This window comes from Odontomachus brunneus, unplaced genomic scaffold (assembly GCF_010583005.1).
Source record: "Odontomachus brunneus isolate Ranch 3 - 2012 unplaced genomic scaffold, Obru_v1 Obru_scaffold_183, whole genome shotgun sequence".
Lineage (NCBI taxonomy): Eukaryota > Metazoa > Arthropoda > Insecta > Hymenoptera > Formicidae > Odontomachus > Odontomachus brunneus.
Genome location: NW_022639633.1, coordinates 345197 through 363976, shown reverse-complemented (window position 1 = coordinate 363976; position 18780 = coordinate 345197). Strand labels below are relative to the sequence as shown.

At 40.0% G+C, this 18780-nt stretch overlaps 2 protein-coding genes and 1 long non-coding RNA gene across 6 annotated transcripts in view; 2 read left to right on the top strand and 1 right to left on the bottom strand.

The window, feature by feature from the left end:
• The window catches only part of LOC116851635, a 19328-nt gene extending 14041 nt beyond the window's left edge, over positions 1-5287 (top strand). For 2 of the 4 annotated variants that reach the window (XM_032831255.1, XM_032831254.1), the window contains exons 2-4: positions 3229-3458; positions 3542-3682; positions 3767-5287. In XM_032831255.1, coding sequence (XP_032687146.1) covers positions 3252-3458; positions 3542-3682; positions 3767-4006 — 588 coding nt within the window. In that variant the 5' untranslated portion in view covers positions 3229-3251 and the 3' untranslated portion in view covers positions 4007-5287. Of the gene's footprint in view, positions 1-257; positions 3459-3541; positions 3683-3766 lie in introns of those variants that run through there. The other 2 variants (XM_032831253.1, XM_032831252.1) reach the window with 2 other exon arrangements.
• Positions 1-18780, top strand: part of LOC116851634 (pituitary homeobox x) — a 166652-nt gene that overhangs the window by 84291 nt on the left and 63581 nt on the right. The gene's annotated exons all lie outside the window — the stretch shown is intronic.
• LOC116851637 overlaps positions 8149-18780 on the bottom strand; it is a 95474-nt gene continuing 84842 nt past the window's right edge. Inside the window, exon 3 of the long non-coding RNA XR_004379621.1 lies at positions 8149-8454. This is a non-coding gene — a long non-coding RNA (uncharacterized LOC116851637). The remainder of the gene's footprint in view (positions 8455-18780) is intronic.

The following is an 18780-nucleotide window of genomic DNA, read 5'->3' as shown; positions in this document are numbered from 1 at the left end:
ATATATATATATATATATATATATATATATATATATATATATATTACTACATAAAGTTGTACATACACACACACACACACACATATTACTACATAAAGTTACCACATTGAGAAAAAGATACTTGAAAATTTATCTGTGGGATATAAAATTTACTTCTGTAAACTAAAGTCTATTTCTATGGCATAAAGTTTATTTCTGCGAAATAAATTTTTTCTAGTATTCTTTTTCTCAGCGTATATATAATTATATATATGCCATATATACGAAATTTGGTTTTTTTTTCCTTTTATTGTAAATATTTATTATTGTTTCTTTTTTCCTTTGTGGATCATCTTCTTGTGGATTAATTAGTTAATTAATTAATTTCACCTTTAAGAATCAAGAAAACATTTACAGGTTATCGTTCTTGTCTCGATGTGAAATATATATTATAATATTATAATATTATATATATTATCATATTATAATATTATAGCAGAATATTATACACAAGAGAGATTAGGTTAATAAAATCATAAACTCTGAAATCAGGAAGTTCAAAAGTTGGTCAGTTCCGGTGAGAAAGCTGATAAGGTTTCTCCCGTGAGACACCACGTCCAAACTGAACTGGCGCGAAGTGCAGGGAACATTACTTTCTTCTCTCATGTATTTCTGAATCCGAGGCGTAAGAATGCATTTAGAATGCGTGCGTACCAGCCGGGATTTCGCCCGTCGCCCGCGCAGCGCGGCGGGAATTAAAGGACAGGAGGGAGTGATACGTACCGTCGGCACGAGTCGACACGTGGCGGTAGCGCCTTATACAAACAGCATTATGCACGCTCGCGCTAACATAAATTACTGCGGGTTTAATATTGGACGTCGGCGCTGGCCGTGGCCGACCACCTCCTGAGCAAAACACGTTAAATGCGGGGAGAGCTCGGCGCATTCGACCGCGATTCGCAATTCCTCGGACCGCTCTTCCTCCCTCTTTCTCTCTCTTGCCCGATCCCAGCAAAAATTCCACGACATGGTAACGACACCATTGCGAATTACGCGAAGCACAATGCGCGACGCGTGTTAAATTAACAAACGAAAATTCCACTACTCGAGTGAAGATCGTCGAAAGTTCTTCGATGCTTACGAGAAATAGGTAGGTAGATAGAGATAGAGATAGAGAGAGAAAGAGAGAGAGGAGGAGGAGGAAGAGACGTTTGATTTACGCGTATTTCCCTTCGTTTCTATAAGCAAATGTATAGAAATCGTGGGGAAACATTTCGCAATGTCAAACCCGTCCCGAGAGCGACACTCGGAAATTCACGTTGAAATGGGTTCGAGTTCAGTGTTGGGCCGTACGATACACACACACATACACACACACACACACATATATATATATATATATATATATATACATATACTTCTCTGCGACGTTCCTCCGTTACAATTGAAACCACTACGGACCGCTCCATAGTTACCAGAATCGGCTACTGTTTGCATCCCCGCCCGATACTCGCGATGAAACTCATCTCGGCCGGATACGGCATCAACTAGCCGGCCGAATTCGAGCAAGCGGACCGGCTCGCGCGCACGAACGGTATTATTCGTGGCGAGAGTCTCGGCCGAATTTCACAATAAACTCTTTGACGAAGCGTCCGTGAACGATTCGAGGGAGCTTTGGCCGCTGCCCTTTCAGAGGACGACCAAGCACCAAGTGGCAGTCTCGCAAAGGCGAGAACGGGCGGAAGGAACGATAAGTGGACACCCCGTGGAGAGTGATGCGATGCAGGCCGTTCGCATGAATTAAGGCCGGCTTCTCGTTTACGTAGGAGGATCTCGGGATCCACGCAAGCCGCGCCATGCCGCGAGTCGACTCGAGTGTTGCCCTTCGGCCAGCTGTGGAGCGAAGTCGCGTCTTAATCTCAGAGGAGCAAACCGGATGCGACCTCTCGAGTACACCGTGGCCGTACGGATTGGCATTGTTTGCGATGGATTTACGGGAAGTTGGAGAGTCACAGTAACAATCGCTCTCTCGTACAAATAAAATCACGGTGAATGCCTTGGTCTGGGCTCATCGGTATGCCGTTGCTCCGACGACCCTATAAAGTCAAACCAATTAGAAGCAATTGTCAAATCAATACAGAGTGAACCATTATTGGCATTCTTTTTAATCATTGGCACACTAGAAAAACCTGGTTTCCCCTGCGATCAGCGGCATCTGTTTACAGTTTCAATTGTGAAGCTCTTTTTTGGGATCATAAAGCGCCTGCAAGAAACTTAATTGCAATGCTAGTCGCATGAAAAACATGTCTAAGGTATCGTACGCAAGAATAAATTGGGAAATTCGTAATAAAAATTAAAATACATTGAGTGAATTTTACAATAAGAATTACTATTTTATTTTTACTAGGATTTTGTAGTCGAGAAATAGATTGACACTCTGCAGTAACTGATTTCATCTTATATGTGTTATTTATATTTTAGAAATTAAATAAAATAACCTTCATTTTTTAGAAAAGAACCTTCATTTAGAATTGTCCTGCATTCAAAACTACTCTTATCTCACATATGTACCGATGATACGCTCTGGGCATTTGATTCTTTGTTTTTAAGTTAAAAGTTATAAAGGTTCAAACTATCAAAATATCCACTCGAATAAAGTTACAATTTGAGTAGAAACTTTAAAGCACTTCCAGTTTGATCGCTTAAGCATTATTTTGAGCGCTCAAGTTTTTCATAACTAAAGCAGTTATCATGAAACATGAATACATCATGAAACGGATTTCCTGCGTTTGATAAAACTTGCACGACATTTTAAAATTTTAATTTAAAAACAGGGCTAAATTTCAATTGTTCAATTGTCGGTTGAAAGATCTTTGATTCTCTTCGCTCGTATCAATCGTCTATTAAACGATCTTTAATTAAATTCGTTGAAGTGAATCGTGAATTAAACATTCTTCTATTGATTTTGCTCGAATCAGTTGTCAATTAGTTGAATTGAAACATATTTGTTCAATCAATTGTTAAATTAAGAAAAATTTAACAGATATTTTTATAACTCTGCGTATGAATAACCGATAATTCTAGATTGCACCGCACACTTCACATATTATGATCGAAGCGTGACTGACTCGATTGTGACGAACGACTTTCAACTGCGCTCTTAATTCGTGACGACTTTAAGGTTATGGAAAATTGTCTCGTATACTTATGCTTACCGTCCCGTATATTACTATGCTTTATGTTTTCAAGCGATATCGGTAGGTCGCGTTAAGATGGCGCAGGCATTCTACGTTCGAAATCCTTATCCTGTGCCGGATGTCTCCCGGGAAGGAGCGTGGGTACCGCGCGGGCCCGTGTTGGGAGATAAAGTCTCGCCGTCGGATAGAGACTGGAACAGCAAGTTGAGCGCCCACGAGCGTCTCTTCGCTCATCACACCCTGAACAGCATCCGAAGGGACCACCGACTCGTCAGGCGGAAGGTATGCTGCACGGCGTTCAGCGCCGGCGAAATCCGAGATATTCTGTAACTTTCGCTGGATACAACACGCGACTGCTTCCGCAGGTGCCGGACGACGCCCTCGATTTCGCACTGGACGCCGTGTACGTACACAGCCGAGACACTCTGGTGCCGAAGATGTACGTGGCTATGCAGCCGGAGACGCTCGGGAAAGAAACATGGCGCGTGTTGCGAAACGAGATCAAGGTACGTCAAGTCGCAGCGAGTGCGGAACGTGGAAGCTCTGTGTGAAGCTCCGCAAATCGATCGATTTGATATGGTAATTTTTAGATCTCGCCGAAACCACCTAAACCGGACAGACCAATGCATGTGAGCGGCTATCAGGATGAGGACCTTAAATCGCTAGTGCGGGAACCTTTTTCGGCGGATAAAACGAGGTGTTACAGCGGGCCAACTTTGCCGCGGAGAATTCATCCGAGCAGCGTGAAATTAAATATCGAGGGTCCTCATATGGACCAATCGAATCCCGGATACAGTCGCAAAATCGACGGAACTTTTTACAGTATTTAAACACGGATTTGGGCGGTGTTTGAGCGGCACGCTTGGAGAACGTTCGGATTAAGCTGAAACCTGCAATTCGCCGAATGAAGCCCCCGCTTTTGCAAATACCATTATCGCTATTGGCATAATCTGCCGAGATTTGCGCTTTGAAATTCGTCGGGAAACGCGCGGATCGGCGAATCACGCCGCGTCGAACGCAACGGAAACGCGAAATTGATCGTATTACAAGAGCGCCGTGAATCAACGCGATGACGAAGACTCGCGCGCGCGAGCAAGTGTATGATTGAATAGCAGCAATTGTTAGCGTTATTTCGCGGCGAGCCGATCCGCGATTATCCTATCCGCGCTAATCTGATCATGTCGACAAATTCACTCGGCGGCCTTTCGATGCCTCACGAATTCGCTTTAGCTATCGCCACCGGGGATCTCCCCGTCGCCGTCCGCGCTCTCGCCCCTTTGACAGTCACGACATGGAGAGACAAGCAAGCCGAAGATCGGTGACAGAGCGGGTAGACAGAGCGGCAGAAGAGAGCGTGAGTCAGTGCGCTCAAAGTTCTCATTGCTCGCTCGCTCGCGCGCGCGCTCATTCGGCTCGGCTTGGCTCGGCAGTGAGCCGAAGGGACAGAATGTCCCATTACCCGGGTAATCCTTGTTTGTAATAAACCAGCGCCCCGCTGCCAGCGGGGTGACAGCGCAGCCACCCTCGCCGAGGGCCCGCGGAGGAGGAGCCATCTCCGCACGCATATGCTCCTCATGGAATATCATTTATGCTTCTCACCCCGCGCGAACGTCTATCTTGCGACCCGTTTGACCCGGGCAACCCTCCGAGAGCACCCTCTCTCCGCCACGGAGTAGGCAGCACGATCCTTATACATACGTCTAATCCGGCCATGATTGCTCCGCCGACCGCCTCATCGCGAAAACTCCACCTCGACGGTGAGACGTACGCTACCCTTCTCGTCTGACCCCATTCCATCGGCTTCTTTAGAGCGCTTTTTGACGAACCTCGTAATTTCGCGACGACACCCCGATGAATATTAGCGCGAACGCGCGTGTTCCAGTTGCCGTAGCAAATCGCCGTAACTTTTCACGCAGGTAAAACGTGTACTAACAGAAGACTATATCTAAAACATCAACACATAACAATAACTAATAATATATACAACATATAATATCAACTAATAACACATATTTATTTATACCAATATATAAAATATTTTTCGAGTAAGAAAATGCACATTTCCTTAACCTTAAGAAAATCTTGACTTTTCACGAAACCACAATTGTACTCTACTTGGATAAAAGAATTTTGACTTAAGTAAATATATCAATATGTTAAATACATATTTACTATTTTTCTCTTAGGCATTTTTTTCTCTTAGTGTATCTGAATGTCATAATAACACTAATACATCATTCTAAAAATTTTTCTTATTTTTGTTTTAGTTTTAAATACAAATATTTAAACTTTCAACGTAAAATACATGTAAATATTCAATATATATATATATATATATATATATATATATATATATATATATATATATATATATATATATATATTCTCTATATTGAAAGTTTAAACATTCGTAATTAAAGGCGAAAACAAGTGTCCAGAGTTTAGGTATCAGTGCTATTAGTGTCCAAACATTGGCACTTTTACCTCCTCTACTGCCCATTGTGACTCTGAGGTCACAATCCAGTTTCACCATTATTTATCTCTAATATGAATATTATTCCTGTCTTGATCGATGTGACATGAAAGTTACAGTATGGCTGCCATTTTTTTAATATATTAGTAGCAATAGTAACAGCCCAACATGACCAGTCATAAACTTATCTTGGGAAAATAAAAAATTAGAAAAATAAAATTTCACCTTATATATATGGAGTACTTTAGTTTTAAACATTCTGTATACATGAGAAATCCTTTAAACATTTTAGATTTTAGAGAAATTAATTAGGGCAGTATAGAGTTAGACAATATTTGATTTTGACTATTCGTGATGTCAATCCGTTAATCTCATTAGGGATAAATAACGCAAGACGGTGGATATTTTTGTTTCTTGTTTTTTTCTTTATTACAACTCACGATCGGAATTCTTGCGTTGTTTTATTAATTTATTTTTATTTATATTGTTTTATTAACCAAATTTACTATGATTACATAGAATTGCGTGAGTATCTTGTCTCTCCGCGCTTAATCGTAAATTCAACGACTCCGGAAATAGTAATTTCTTCGCGGATTACGTCACGTCGCGTGTCTATTGACGCGAATCCTTTTTCTTCCCCGAGTATAACAGTAGAGAGAGAATGAGAGAGAGAGAGAAAGAGAGAGAGAAAGACGCCGGGGGTGATATAAGGGTGGAACGATCTCAGGCGGTCGTCAGGCAACGAGCGAGGTTACCAGCCAATTACTTGGCTGAGCGGTTTTATTTGTATTTAATTCTTATTTAATTTACTTTTTACGGCCGTGTAGTTTTGCCGCTACCGTTAACGAAATGGAAGGCTTCCCTTCGTCATTGCAAATTAACGGCGTCGCGGTCCGTGCCGTCGGGTGCAATCAATTTCGGTAAAAAGCATCAATTGCGCGCTCTTTCATTCGACGATGGTATTCGCACTTGATAAACAACACACCTAACTGTACTGAAACGAGCGCGAGTCGACGCTCGCCTCGTAATAAAAGCGAGCAGACGACGAAATGACAACCGGTGCGATCAGGTCGGATCGTTCGACGAGGTAAGGACGCTGTGCGGATTAAATGGCTGCCAGCTATACGCTATCGCACAGATACTTTTCTAATTTTAATTAATCGACACACACGCATATTCGGCGTATTTAAATGTACGTATTTAAACGTAATTTTACTTCAACAATGACAGAGCGACGGTACGACGATGCCGCTATTGTAGAGACCACGTTCGAACTAGCTTCTCTATCTATTCGATTCTTTCACGCGTACGCTTTTCCAGAAGGAAATTCTGCGTGAAAGTCGAAGCAAAGTCGCATTGATCCCTCCGGGATGAAGCTGTTATTCCACTGAACTTGTTACGTTATATTTATCAGCGCGGTGCACACTGGCACCACCCGCCGGGTTTTATCGTTCCTTTCGGACCCAGCGCGTTCTTCCACTATCGTTTCACCTAAATAGACAAGGCCGCAAATGACACGCGGCGTATAATAAGCGGCGGCGCGTTGAGGGAAGCGTGTGTGTCGGGTAATTTCCATTTTAATTTCAACCGCGCTCTTTTGAGGCGAGAGTTATTAAAAGTATGTCTCGCAATTTTTATACAAAATAATTGCGTTGGAATAGTAATTCTTCGAGACATACGCTCGGAAATATTATTACGATAACCTACACAACAGATTTCTCAAACGCGCTCTACGATACTTTTGCGTGAAAATTCTACACTGCGAAACAAGTCTTGTAATAGTTAACAAAGTTGACTATTACATTTGAGTGGTTGAGTGTTTCGGTGCAATATTTGGTAATTAATATCAAATATGGTATAATAGCTATCAATCATCTGATAATAATTACAAAATAAATAGTAAAGTAAATTTAATTTAAGTCGAACTAATCAAATGGTTTGGTAAAATAATAATACCAAAATAAAATAATACCAAATAATTCGATAGTAATTAGTTAATAGTTTGACAATTATCAAAGTATTTGGCCACTTGTATATTCATCATATAATATAGCAAGGCGGTGCTACTAAACAACTGTTTATTAATATAGTTATTTATTAATATTTATTATTTATACTGTTTATTACTGTTTATTAATATAGTTATTTATTAATATTTAATATAGTTTTTTTATTAATATAGTTATATAATATATAATAGTATAGTTATGTATGGTTATATTTAACAAATATACTGAAAAAAATCCGAAAGAGAGATAAAAATTTTATTTTGTGGGATACTAATAACATATTTACTAAAATCTAAATTCTTTTGTTTGAATAAACTATTGCTTTTATGAAAAACAACGATTTCAGGAAAGTATAAATTTTTTCCTTTGACAAGTGTTTTCCAACATAAAAATATTGTATATTAATGCAAGAATAAATATGTTATTAATACCTATCGAATAAATATTTTTCGGATATTTTTTCTCTCAGTGTACCAAGCCTTGCAGAAGTTATTTATTAATAATTACCAAATTATTTGATTGCATTCACCTACACGTTTAGTTGAAACTATTTCACGAAAGCACTTGGCAACTATTATTCGGGTTTAATGATTATTATCACACTTTTTTCAGCGTGCAAACCGAATGTTCCCCAACTTTTTAATAGTTCTTCGTAATGCGAAATTCTGCTTAAAAATTTCCAAAATATAACTATAAAAAATAAGTTTATGAAAATTAATTGACTTACCTCAGGTTCTATTTACCACCCTCATCTTCAAGATAGTATCCTTGTAGGTATCACGAATGGAACATATTTCTGTAAAGTAAACATTTACTTTACAGAAATTTTATACATTTATACCAGATTTTCGTCTAATTTGTACCTCGGCTATACTTATAACTAAACTTAAAATGAAATCTTAAATATCAATGGAAAGCTTATTGGCGTACAATTAAATAGCGAATGCAGGAAGTTATGACCCGGTTCAAGTTACAATTCCCTTTACAAACCCTACTGATGCTCGCGAGAGTTCCCTCGCGTTAGTGGGAGAGCGCTACTCTCCCTCTAACGAGTTAGATTTATCGAGGTGGCGGCTTAGGAAGCTTATTTTTTAATTTCTGCTCGATATGGCCGAGCGCCGGCGTAGTATTTGCTCAATGTTTTAAAGTTATTTTAAAACAACTTGTCCCACGGAAGGGAGCGCCTCGGGTAGCAGCGCGACGAGCGTCAAGGGTTGACATTGCGTCCCGCGTGATTCCGAATGCGGTGGGAACGGACGGGGAGCGTTCGCCGTGTTATCATTTCTCGTCCGTGAGCTCTTTTAAAGGGTCGCCCCACCAGCGGCCGAACAAGAGGATAGACTTGAAATACGTTCCGGGATCTCTCTCGTCGCGCGCGCCGCGCGAGAGCCACACGGAGCAACATTATAATAATTTTAAAGTTTCATGAAACGTAATCTTTTTGCATAAAGAGAGAATAAAACATCGTGCGCGCGTACATACGCCTCTTCGACGATCGTCGAACACATCGCGTTCGCTATATCTCTCTCCCCCTAATCTCGAAATAAAGCAAGCGGAATAAATTTTGGTGCTGCCGTGCAGCCTCCGCTTTTTTCTCGATCTTCTGCGCGCATGAGTGGAAAGAGGGACAGAGGGAGGAGGAGGAGGAAGAGAAAGAGGAGGAGAAGAAGGAAGAGAAGGTAGAGGAAGGCGGATTAAAACGCGGGGCGAGAAAAGAGGCGTCTAAACGACGGTGGAAGGTCAAGCCCGAGATTACGACAGCCCCGTGCGACGTTTGCTCGTTAATTAGGGAGTTCTAATTATAGTAAATGCGTGAGCCCGGACGCCGGTGGCGCGGAGAGATCGTGCCGCGGCGGAAGCTCCGGGGATCAAAATGCAACCCTCCGCGAACGAGCCAAGATTACCTTCGAGGGCCCTCGGCGCTTCCCTCGCTAAGGCTCGACCCACAACCTGCCTGTGCGCGGCGACCGTTCTCCTCCGTCTTCCTTCTGCCTCTCCTCAATCTATTCGCCGCTCCCCTTCGCCACCATGCCCCGACCTCTTCCTTCCCCCGTGCGCGCGTCTCCGAGAGCCGTACTGTCTCAGATATCACCTAAAATAACAACGTCGTAGGAGCGCGCCCGAGCGGATAGATTTTACTGCTCGGTGTATAACAAATGGATTAGTATTTCGGGTAGACGCCTAATCCCCTCTCGTTGCGGCGCCGGAGATTATTCCGATTATCCGAACCTGATTTTAGTTAATTAACGCTCGCTCCCCCACCCAGAGATCCGATTCGGTCCCCGCGCTGCACCTCCTTCGGAATTACCTCTGATCGCCGCGTCAATCGCAGATGACGTTAATTGGACGCCGTTAATTTATCGCGGTCGAGCCTCAAACGAATGTCTTGTTAATTTTGACAGAAAGAATAAATAACGTGCAAACGTGATAACGCGGGTGACATACGATCACGAATCAGCACGTCGCATCTTTTACGTGTCCATTTCTTTGGTAAAAATTTGTGAAAATTACGTTAAGATTATATTTCACAATATTTTTTTTTTAGAAACTTGGGCTATGATAACATTGCAATATAAATTACTATAAAAATAGTAAATTTAACAACCATCCAAATGTACAATATAAAGAAAAAAATTCAAATAATTACAACAATTTTTTAACAAACATAATCAAGAATACAGAAAATTTTTAGACAAATACACAGTAATTCCGATCATAATTCTTTATGGTCCAAGATCACAAAAATTTTGTTGTAATTTTTACTACAATTAAATTTTTCTATGTAGATAATATTCGCCTTCGGTATTTCCAATAGGAAAATTTATATTTTACAAATTACTAAGGAACAAATTCTCCCCTATTGAATATGGATACGTTGCAGAATTCATTGGAGAAAGAAAGAATGTTGCAACCTTCTTATTACTGACTACGTTCAATAATACAATCGTGTCATCAAAACGATTTTTTACCGTCATCTGTATGATAGAAGTTTGCGAGTTAGTCCTAGTAGGTAAAGAGAATATCACAGCGAGATGTAGTTACAAGTACAGTTTATGCGACAGCGCGATAGCAGTGATTCCTCTTAACAAGGATCGAGATTGATCCCGGCTAATGGAGCCTGCCGTTTGCCGCGCAAGTGCAAGAACAACGGGAACGCAACGCGCCCGCGGCCGGGAGATCGTATCGTTACGGGAACGGTCGATTATTTGCGCAGAGTTTCGAGATTGTCTGTCGGTAGTAGGGTCGCTCGGTCGCGCCCACTTACATCCGCGAGTAGGGCAAATATCGGTCTAGAATCCGCGCGAGTGAGAAACGTGACGGAACGACGGCGCACGGGGGTGTACGTGCGCACCGATGCCGACCCCCCGTCGGCGTCGCCGACACGTGGGAACGCGGACACGCGCCCTCGTCGTCCCTCCGCGTGCGTGCCCCGGCGCGTCGCAATCGTTGCCGGGGGTTGCTCCTGCCCCATCTCGGCTCCCCCGTACGACTTGCGGCGCATCTCGAGCATGCAAATTACATTGGCCAACAATTTTGAACTTTTTTGTTTGCGCCGAGCACTTTTGGTATATCCCTCGCGCTATGTAACTCGAAAAGCCCCTGAGCAAGGAAATAACAATAAAAGAATTTGGTCCGTAGCAGTCTTTGAGAAAGGCATAGCTCGATTTTCACCCTTCAACTAGTATTGCAAGGTCAATGTGTGCAAGTTTTGCAGTAAATATGAAAGACTCAAATCTTATCATCTTTCACACTTCACACCCGAAGTATAATTCATATGCTTTACGAGTCAATACTCACACAGCAGAGGTGTCCAAAATATATCATAGAGACATCCTAAAGATATATTTGGGATATGTGATATCTTCAAGATATCCCTATGATGTATTTGGGACATTCCTGCTGTGTGGGTAGCGTTAACTTGTTTCACCGAAGTCAATTCGCCACAAATATAGCAAAAATAATCGCTTCTATTAACACACTTGCGCGACATATTGCAATTCTATTTATAAAACTATTAACAATGTTTAAAACATAATGCTTAGAAAAGAATAAGATTCCAATAAGATATCATCTCTTTTTAAGTTCTCAACTAAAGCGAATTCATTGCAAAGAACCTGTGTATCGCTCAATAAACCACCTTGACAGAACAACAATAAACCAATTTCCGTAATATAAAACTTTATAAGACTCTGATAGAGTGGTCTCGCCATCAAAATATTGATTTCAACATAGTAATGTTAGCATATGACTGCAAACATTTGCTGAACATAAAAATAAAATTAATTTAAAGGAGAATATATAAAAAGCAATGTCGTGCATCTCTAGAACTGTTATCAATGGGACATTTTGTTATTTAAATTAAACAGGTTAGCGAAATTTGATAACTTTTACATCTGACGCAAAATGGCTGTCGACCAGTGTTATTAGCGGACGAAAGTATCTGTGGATCGATCGATTGTGAAAAGCAATAATTTTTTCGATACTTCATTAACCCCCGCGGGAATTGAAGTCGGTCTTTGGGACTGTACGACTCTGCGCATATGTGGTGCACCAAAAACGTATAAATATTAAATGAACATTTCCATTGTTTACAAATGAATAATAAAACCTCCAGAAATATCGGTTTGCCTCTCTGATACGTTTTATCCTGCTTTAATTTGATATTTCATTCATATACTTCAAGCGTTTATAATAACCTGGATTTAAATATTTCGCGCTTAAATATTCTCGTTTAAGCTTATACGCACGTACTGTGTGTATATGACCTTTTCAATAGAATAAATATCCATGCGCGCAAATAAAATCGCGGAGTGTTTCGTTTCCAGCCCGCGGTGAGAAATACGTTTCGACGGAGATTGCCGTTATTCCCTGCGTGTTTTCACCCCTACGGCTCGCCCGGGGGAGCGCGCGTCGCGTCGCGTCGCGTCGGCTCACAGACGCGGAAAATCTGACGGATGCGAATACGCGGCGCGTATAACGTACATATCTATACGTCGCACACGTATGGCATTCCAGGGCGGGCACGTTACAATTACCGCGGCCACGAGGGTGACTGACGTACGTCAAGGTCGTCAGAATAAGTCCGCTTCTTATCGGACTATTACGGACGATGATACGCGGCGTACGAGGGTAGACGATTAATTAAGGATCGGGGATATCGAACCGATAAAAGGGAAAAAGAGAGAGAGAGGGAGAAACAATGAAATTTAAGAGAATCAAATGTAACAAGATTTGGAAAGAAATTGTAGCGCGACTAGTGGAGACTCAGTCTTCACTAATCCTCAGAAGTTTAAATGAAAAGTTACGTGTAATTAAAATATCTCAACGTAGAAAAATAATAATTTGCCGACGCTTTGCTGAGCGGATTAAACTTTACACACATTTGCGTACTGATAAAAATATAAAAATCTCTTGAAATATTTAATGCCATAACAAAAGATTAGAGCAGAATAAAATTTTGGAGTTGTCAAATTTTACTTTTAAATCGATAATATAAAAATCCGTCTTTTTTAAGTTCTTTTCACTTGTTTTCCTTCATCTCAGTTGTTCGTTCAATCTCTTCTCACGCCTCGATAATGTTAATCTTTTAGATAGGAACAATTCTTTAAATTTTTGCATCCAACTTTGGATTCCGGTGTCCAAGAACTACAAATATTGTTTGATATATTGATTGTAGTACGTGAGAGAAATTAAATTGTTTAATCAACGCATATACACTCATGGCCGCCTTAACTGTTTTCAGAATGGCAGAAATAGATGCTTCTTTATCGGGCGACATAATCTTATCGTTGATCGTTGTCATCTGACTCGCAGTTGTCAAGAGCGCAAAAAGAAATGTCATTTCATGCACACGCACGTTTTCCACGTGTCATCCATATATTCGCGAGCAGACATAATTACCTGTGTCGATTGCAAAATCGCATTAAAGAATTCTCGACGAAAAGTAACATACAGTTTGTTTCAAGACATTTTCAACATTTTATCCATAATTTCCCTCGACCAACAGATATTGCAGGATAAGATTAGAAAGTGGCGATTCATTCAACTTAAGACGAAATTGTTATACAAAAATGTTAAATTGGAAATTTGGAAATTGCATAGAAATATGACCGAGCATCCCGCGTAGAAATTTCCCAACATTTTCTCAGATGCAGCATAGATTCTGATTAAAATGCCCAAATTTGCCCTAAAATTGACTATCAATTGGAGACTTAAATATTCTTTATTTAGAATCGAAAACTATGAGAACTCGCGCTTATTTCAGTTAGTAATATTGATATATAGTATCAAACAGAAAATCCCATTTTTTATATCAACTATCATTAGAATAAAAAATAAAAAAATAAAATATTTGCAAAATACTTTGAGCATTTACCGAATAATGAAGTTATTTAAAAAGTGAACGTGTATTAGTCGATTCTAACGTAAAATAAAGACCAGAAAAGATATTGGGAGAACTTTGAATTTCCTTACTTATAATCGTTTGAAACGTTATACTTCTAATCAGAACCCATAATTATTTTGAAAAATCGTGTTGTGAGTCTCAATTAGATCTCCAAAAATTATTAATTTAATTTTCTTACGGGATTTCTCACAATTTAATTTTCTTTACAGGATTCTTTAAGAAGGAATCTAAATTATATTCGTGAAAATGCACAGGCAAAGGAAGTTATGACAATTTCGTGACACCATGTACATTTGCATCGCGATCATCTGGGGTACCGTCGTTTGTAGCCGTGGTTTGTGACGACACACGCAAACATCTCGGGAATTGGCCAGTCGAGAGCGAGATAAAAAAATAACGGCGCGGAAAAATTTACATAGAACGGAGAGAGAGAGTGTGTGTGTATGTGTGTGTTTGGAAGCTGGCGGGAGGATCGCTCGCGCTTAATCGTTTCTCGTATTTGCGTAAACCCAAGAGAAGCGATAGCGTCGGGAGGGACCGTTTGCTCGTGCCGAACAACAGACGATAAGATTTTATGAGCCGTCACTCATCGGCAAGACGAGCTGCGCGAGTCGAACGACATGCGGCGAATCGCGCGCCGCGTCGTCGAACGTGCCGGCGCAAATTCACCGCCGAAATTGCAGCGAGCAAAAGATAAAAAGAAAAAAGAGTCTAAATCGATGCGCGAATACGGAGGCGGAGCTCAGGTCTCGCTCCAATTTCCCGCCAAACAACGCGGTTTTTATTGCCCGGGAATCTCCGTGGTGGTTGTAACGTTTATTACACCACAATGATAATTTCTCCCGCGCGAAACATTATTACCGTACGCCTTAAATCGCTCGCGAAACTAATCGAGATGGCCTTCCTCCCTAAAGAAATTGTCATTGAAGTGTAATAAACGCGGCACGAATCACAGGCGATCGCGTAATCGTTACTTTTTCACGTGTTAAAACTGCCCACTTGATGAAACGTCGGATTTCCCAGAATCTTCATATTAATTATTGATTTATATTAATTCTCACATCTCGCACACGGTGACAGCTTTCTATAATAAAAAAATTAGTTTCTATAGACAAAAAATATATCGATCTCTTAAAGCGAATCGGTAAAAATATTTCTGATTGAATAAGCGAAAAGGTTTACGAGAAATCACGATCGAAAATCAGTGAATATTCACTAATTTTCAGTGACACTCCCATTTTATTACTCTGTCTTATATTTCACTGATTTTGATCAGTGAAAGTAAGACTTTATTGCAAAATCTCTGTACACACTCAGAGGAAAAATATCTAAACAATAAAAAATATTCGGTGGCTATTAATAATATAATTTACTAAGATTTAAATTCTCTTTTTAATAAAATAAATAACTGCTTTCACGAAAAGCTAAAGTTTTAAGAAAATGCATATTTTCTTATATAATAAATATTTTATACTAGTATAAGTAAATGTTTTTAATGTCCAATAAATATTTTTTCATTTTCTAGATATCTTTTCTCTCAGTGTAGTACACACGACTTCGTTATACGCTGTATAAAATCTAACTTTCTGTGTCCGTGATGATAGAATTAATGGTTTCCATGTGCCTTGTGTGCAATAACACTGTCAGTGTTCGCAAACTGCATCAATGATGATAATAGTCATCACTATTAACTGATCATTTCAGCGAAATTTCATTGATTGCAGTGCTATACTTATAACTGAACTACCCGTTATTAGTACAGCGCATGTCAGTAAAGAATACATCGTTGTACTTTGAAGAGATTGTACAGGAATACACTGAAAGTAATAAATCGAAAAGCATGAGCTGAAATCGCGCCTTACTACGAGGATACATTCTCGAAACGACGTCGAGACGATATATCGTAACGATTGGGTCCTAGAAATCGCCTAAATAGGCCGTCTAAATAGGTCTTAACGTCTCCGTCGAACGCGCGCAACGTCTTCGAGCAATTACGTCGGCTGCCAATAGAGGCGGCTTGATTTTGATAAATGAGACTCGGGGGTGGTTCCGATGCTCGCAGAAGTTTAAGGAACCGATGGCACGGTTCGCATGGAGGAACCGCGAGAGGAAACCGAGCGTGAGCCTCTTCTTTTCGGTAGGACGCCGGCAAAAGGCGCGGGTACGTCGATGGTGCTGTTGGTGTCAGTAGTGGTAGTGGTGGTGGGTGTTGGTAGTGGTAGTAGAACGGGGGTGTCGTTCATCATTTCATTGCCGGAGAGCGAGCGAGAATATTCATAGACTGCCGCCAGCCCTTGCACCCTTGCAACGTCGGAAGGACAGAAGACGCAAGGAGAGGAGGAGTAAAAAAACGAACGAGCTGGAAGGAGGAGAGAGAAGGAGAAAGAGAGAAAGAGAATGGAAAGGGTCATGATATATGGGCGCGTAGTAGAGCACGTGGCTCGTTTCACACCTTCTTACAATCTTTGTTCCTACTGTCTTCGTGGAAAGAACTTATCTTTATGTCGGTCCTTGAACGTGTACTCACGTCGCGCGAGCGATGCACGCGCGCTCGGAAACACGCGAGTACGTTCTTCCGCCAGGATAAATGGAAGAGGCGTTCGGAAAAGCGTTACACTCGCGTCGCGTCGTGATCCTGGAATTTTGATAACACTACAAAATGAAGTGTTTTACAACAGTACGTCAACATGTCTCCACTTTTGACGTACTGTACTGGCGATTTAAATTAACACTTCATTTTGCAGTAAAGACCTGAATCGAAAATTTGATTCTACTTTCGACCTCTATATTTCTTTTAACGCGCCTATCTTCATACTCTGAAAGCTATATTAATCTTTTCTGATTTCATTCAACCTACTAACTTTGCCGAGAAGTCCTCTTTAGAACCTACAAGTAGTAGTATTTCGTGCGTTTGCTATCATTTAGAGAACCTAAGAAAAATTTTCATGTGTTTTTTTTATTAAACATACAGTGAATAATAAAATGATTGATCTAACTAAAATTATAATTAGTTTTAGCCCCAACTATATTTCTATAGTAAAATAATTGTAGTAACGTGTATATAAATTTATTATCACTAACATTATAGAATAGAATTTAATAAAAAACGATTTTCTTGATTATAATTTATAGTAATTATTTCTATTATATATATGATTATTTCTATATATAAATATAAACATCGCGCGCGAACATTTTTCTCTCAGTGTATACTGTTCTTTCAAAATACACAGATGTTAAAAAATTCAAGTCGAGTAAGGCTAAAGTTTCGACTCGAGAAAATTTAGTCTGGCAAAGTTTTTCATGAAGTGTCCACTATATCAAGAACCATTCGCGAATACAAATTATTACATTGAGAGAAATTATCCGATAAAAAATTAACAAATGGATATTTCCAATCAAAATACCGATAAACTTTTGTATCCGATCAGGATATCCAATTAAATTTAATCAAATACTTCCGATCATAATGGCATTTCACCAAATAAACTGAAAAATTAAATAAAAATAATCAAAAAATTATGAACCGATATTTCTCATCGGATGTTTCCTGATCAAATACAAAAATTCATCAGAAATATCCGTTTATTAATTTCTTATCAAATAATCTCTCTCGGTGTTATACTTTTGCTATTATTCTACTTGCATTAGTTGTGTATTGTATAAGGTTTTACGATCGACCCTGCGTAAAGCTGTTACCAAGTGCCACATTTTATATATCAGCCAGAATACTGGCTCGGCCATTTGGATTACAGTCAGATGATAACTCGGGCCCGACACCGCCAACCAACTCTTGGCCGAGCGTTCGCCCAACCATATGTCAGTCAAGAGTGAATTCCTCGCGAAGTGCTCGACGTTGGTTGTATAATATTGGCTCAGATTTCGAAATTACGCGCGTACCGCGTTGATAAAGTGAAGGATTACACGGAAATCTCGCTGTGAAATTTTTCAAACGACATATACGCGAAACTTTTGCGTATGGAACTTTCGTGAATGAAACTTCCGATATCCTCTGTTCCCTTATCTAAATATATCTTGGCATCTCTCCACATCTCCGTACAATAATTCACATATATCACGTGTCGTAATTATTCACATAAATTATTCAGCGTGCGACTGCATTATGCGTCTACTGTCGAATATTATTACACTCCCATAAAAATTTAAGTATTCGCACTAACAACAGCGTTTGGCTCTTAATTACCCATCACTTGTATATACATAAACATGTGTCATGACGAGAGTATCCACAAGCAGCAGAAACGTGTGCAGCATGAGATGCCGAGAATATTGACGTTTATTTCATTTTCGCACGTCAATATTTCGCCAAGATACGGCCGTTCGAAGGATTTGGAAATTGCTACTATCCCTAGAAGATCTGGTCAATCTTCGGATTTTTTTCCATTGGTTCAGTTCACAGGCTCTTCAACGGCGAAACTAATCACAATAATTTATTATATTGTAAGGTTAACAAAGCAACTCGCTTATGGATTTCAAATTACTCTTTTCAAAAAGAATCCAATTCTGAACACTTCTATTTTACGTTTAAAATAAATTGCTATTGATTATACACTAACCTTTATTACAGCATTTGTGATAATAAGAACATTAAACACCAAAGTTTATTATAATCATAAATTTAACTCTTTAGCTACGGGAAAAATTTCATTTCGTCGTCTATTGACGACAGCCGTAGTTAAAGGGTTAATAGTTATA